The sequence below is a fragment of the Ranitomeya variabilis genome, chromosome 1 (assembly GCF_051348905.1).
Source record: "Ranitomeya variabilis isolate aRanVar5 chromosome 1, aRanVar5.hap1, whole genome shotgun sequence".
NCBI classification, from domain to species: domain Eukaryota; kingdom Metazoa; phylum Chordata; class Amphibia; order Anura; family Dendrobatidae; genus Ranitomeya; species Ranitomeya variabilis.
In genome coordinates, this window is record NC_135232.1 from 321,893,187 (window position 1) to 321,896,645 (window position 3,459).

At 39.2% G+C, this 3,459-nt stretch overlaps 1 protein-coding gene across 1 annotated transcript; it reads right to left on the reverse strand.

Moving 5' to 3' along the window:
* Nucleotides 1-212: 212 nt before the first annotated feature.
* Nucleotides 213-1,148, reverse strand: LOC143795105 (olfactory receptor 5V1-like). Its single transcript, XM_077280997.1, has one exon. The coding sequence runs from the start codon at nt 1,146-1,148 to the stop codon at nt 213-215; it is 936 nt and encodes a 311-aa protein (XP_077137112.1).
* Between the last annotated feature and the right edge of the window lie 2,311 nt (nt 1,149-3,459).

The following is a 3,459-nucleotide window of genomic DNA, read 5'->3' on the forward strand; positions in this document are numbered from 1 at the left end:
AGTACCGCCATTCTTTTTTAGATAACATAGAGCGATTTGACATTTAGTAATTCAGATCTGTTTAGCATACGTAAGGTAGAACCATGATGGATTTCTAAAATACTCACATTCAAGTAATTCTGGCAACCTACTCCTTGTTTTATTGTCTCACAAGACTGACACAACTGCACAGATCTTCAAAACTGAAACCTCAATAATTTACATTAAGTATATTACAACCATTTGACTGTGATTCTTCTACGTCCTTGTGTCAGAGATTTTCTCATTTCACTGTTCCTGAAACTGTAGACAATGGGGTTCAACAAAGGAGTGGCCACATTGTAGATAACAGACACCAGCTTGTCGCGTTCTGATGAATAACTATTTTTTGGCCGCACATAAGTGAAGCTTCCGGTACCGTAGAAAATGTTGACTATTATTAGATGTGCGGCACATGTAGAGAACATCTTCTTCCTTCCTGCTGCAGATGTGACTTTAAATATCGTAAGAACAATGTAGAGATATGAGACGAGAATAAGAACAAGAGGCCCCAGTCCAACAAATACTCCACTTACTGCAAAAAGAACAATCTCATTCAAATAGGTATCTATACATGATAGTTTCAGTAGCGGGGGAATGTCACAAAATAAGTGGTTAATGGCATTATCACAGAAGGGCAGGCGACTAATTAAAAAAGTGTGTAGAGCTGAGTGTAATGTACTCCAAAACATTGCCGCAAAGAGCATTTTATAACATTTTTTCCTGCGCATAATGATGCTGTAATGCAAGGGATGGCAGATGGCTGCATATCGGTCATAGGCCATAATGGCTAGAAGAATACACTCAGCCCCCTCCACAAGAATCACAGTAAATAGCTGTAGTATACATGCCACAAATGAAATACTTCGATGGTGTGACACCAGAATGACTAACATTTGTGGCACAGTAGCAGATATGTAACAAATGTCAATCATAGACAAATACCCTAAGAAAAAGTACATTGGAACCTGAAGGTTGGGGTCCAGCTTTGTTAAAGTTATGACTAGTAGGTTCCCGGATAAAGTAAGCACATAAATAATCAAGAAAAATGTAAATAGTATTATTCGAGTCTCAGCAATTTCTGGGAACCCCAAAATATTAAATTCTGTTATTCTAGTTGCGTTTAACATTGCCGATGCCTTGATTCTGCTTCCTGAAAAGGAGAGTAATAAGTACAAAATGAATAGATTCTACGGAACTAGAATATTTATATAGTCTTGTTTTGTATAGTTAGAAATAGATCAAGAGAAATAAAGTAGTATGATGGTTATGGTGTTTTATTCTTTTTGCACAGTGTCTGCAAATCGAGATTTTGGTTTGGCTTTTTAGTCATGTGGCAAGGCTCGTTAAAGTGTCAGTATTGACTTTTAGGATTTCTACTTCCAACGGATGGCATTAGAGTTCTAGTCCTTTTCCTCTCCGAAGAGGTAAGTTGCATATTTAATTTCCCTAGCAGCATGCATGGCATTTCAGTCTCCTCACTCTGACTTGCCAGGCCTGGCTTGTCACTCTCCACAAGGAGAAATGTTACCCCTTAGATCCAAGTTTTTATATTCTAATTGCATTGTGACCAGTCACATGATAAAGTCTTTTGGCAAATTAATTTTGTAAATTCCATTGGTCCAACAATAAAATATGGTGGTGGTAGTATGATGGTCTGGGGATGTTTTGCTGCTTCAGGACCTGGAAGACTTGCTATGGTAAATGGAACCATGAATTCTGCTGTCTAAAAAAAAAATCCTGAAGGAGAATGTCGGTCATTTCTTCATGACCTCAAGCTGAAGCGCACTTGGGATATGTAGCAAGACAATTAACCAAAACACACCAACAAGTCCACCTCTAAATGGCTTAAGAAAAACAAATTTGAAATTAACCTGTCAGCAGGATTTTGCTAAGCACTACTACAGTGCTACTAACTACAGGCATTGTCATGTTGCCACTGCTAAACTGAATGAAATTATACCTGGAGTGAAGACATCCATTTTGTGGTTTTTCTGTAATCAGTGTTAGAAGTTTTCAGTTAATGATATGCCCGTGCTTCTGGGCGGGCCTGTAGGCATAGTCTTATCTTCCTGCTCTAAGCCGGAGAAACCAAGAAAAGACTTTTCCACTGGTCTATCCCGAAGCACAAACAGTCTGTCTCTCTGTCTCTATGATGAGGAACATGTTTGTGCTTCAGGATGGGCCTGTAGCTTGGTCTCTTCTTGGTTTCTCTGGCTCAGAGCAGCAAGATAAGACTCTGTGTACAGTCCTGCCCCTCACAGCATATCATTAATTGAAAATTTCAAACACTGATTACACAGGAACCACATGACAATGCCTGTAGTTTACTCAGCAAACTCCTGCTGACAGGTTCGTCTTTAGACTTTGGAGTGGCCTAATCAAAGTCTTAACCTTAATCAGATTGAGATGCTGTGGCATGAGATTAAAAAGGTGGTTCATATTCAGAAACCCTCAAATGCAGCTGAATTACAACAATTCTACTAAGATGAGCGAGTAAAAATTACTCCTGAGTGTTGTAAAAGACTCATTGCCAGTAATCACAAATGCTTGATTGCAGTTGTTGCTGCAAAGGGTGGCCCAACCAGTTATTAAGTTTAGGGGCAAGCACTGTTTCACACAGGGTCCTGTAGCTTTGGATTTCTTTTTCCCTTAACAAGGAGCCACTGTGTTCTGAAAGCTTGCAAACATATTATTATATGGTTAGCCAATAAAGGTATCACTCCTAGAATACTTCTGTCATCATTGGGCAGAAAAGTATTCACATCGATTTTTCCCTTAACAATAAAGACATTCATTTAAAAATTGCATTTTGTGCTTACTTGTGTTATCTTTGTATAATATTTAAATTTGTTTGGTAATGTGAAACATTTAAGTGTAACAAGCATGCAAAAGAATAGAAAATCAGGAAGAGACAAAAATTTTGTCACAACTGTATACTCTTGTGTATGGTGATTTGCATCCACATAAGCATCCTTGAGAACTATAGCCCCAACTTTGACTCCACTTGGTACCTCACCAAAGCCACACACACAAAAAAACTTATTGGGTGTTTTACTCCCATTCATGTGACTGCCCCAGCAGAATCAGGGTTGTTAAAGGAGTTATTTGGTCTCAAACTACAAGTCTGCAGTCACTCTATTCTTTGGTGTTGGTGACCGCAAGTGCGTGATTGGCATATTCCTGGCCACATTCCGACTAGATGGGGTGGGCTCGCAGAATGAAAGTGTATTGAGCAAGGCCAGAAACAGTCTAGTCTGACTGTGTCCAGTAGTTTGCAGATCGCATCATTGAAGCACCCTTGAATCCTCCCTGACTGCAGAGCACAAGATATGTGGATTCACAAGTCTGCAATTACATCGAATGATTGCAAACTTGCAGTTTAACACCAGACAACGCCTTTAACGACTATGCGCCAGATAAAAACAGGAAAACAGGAAA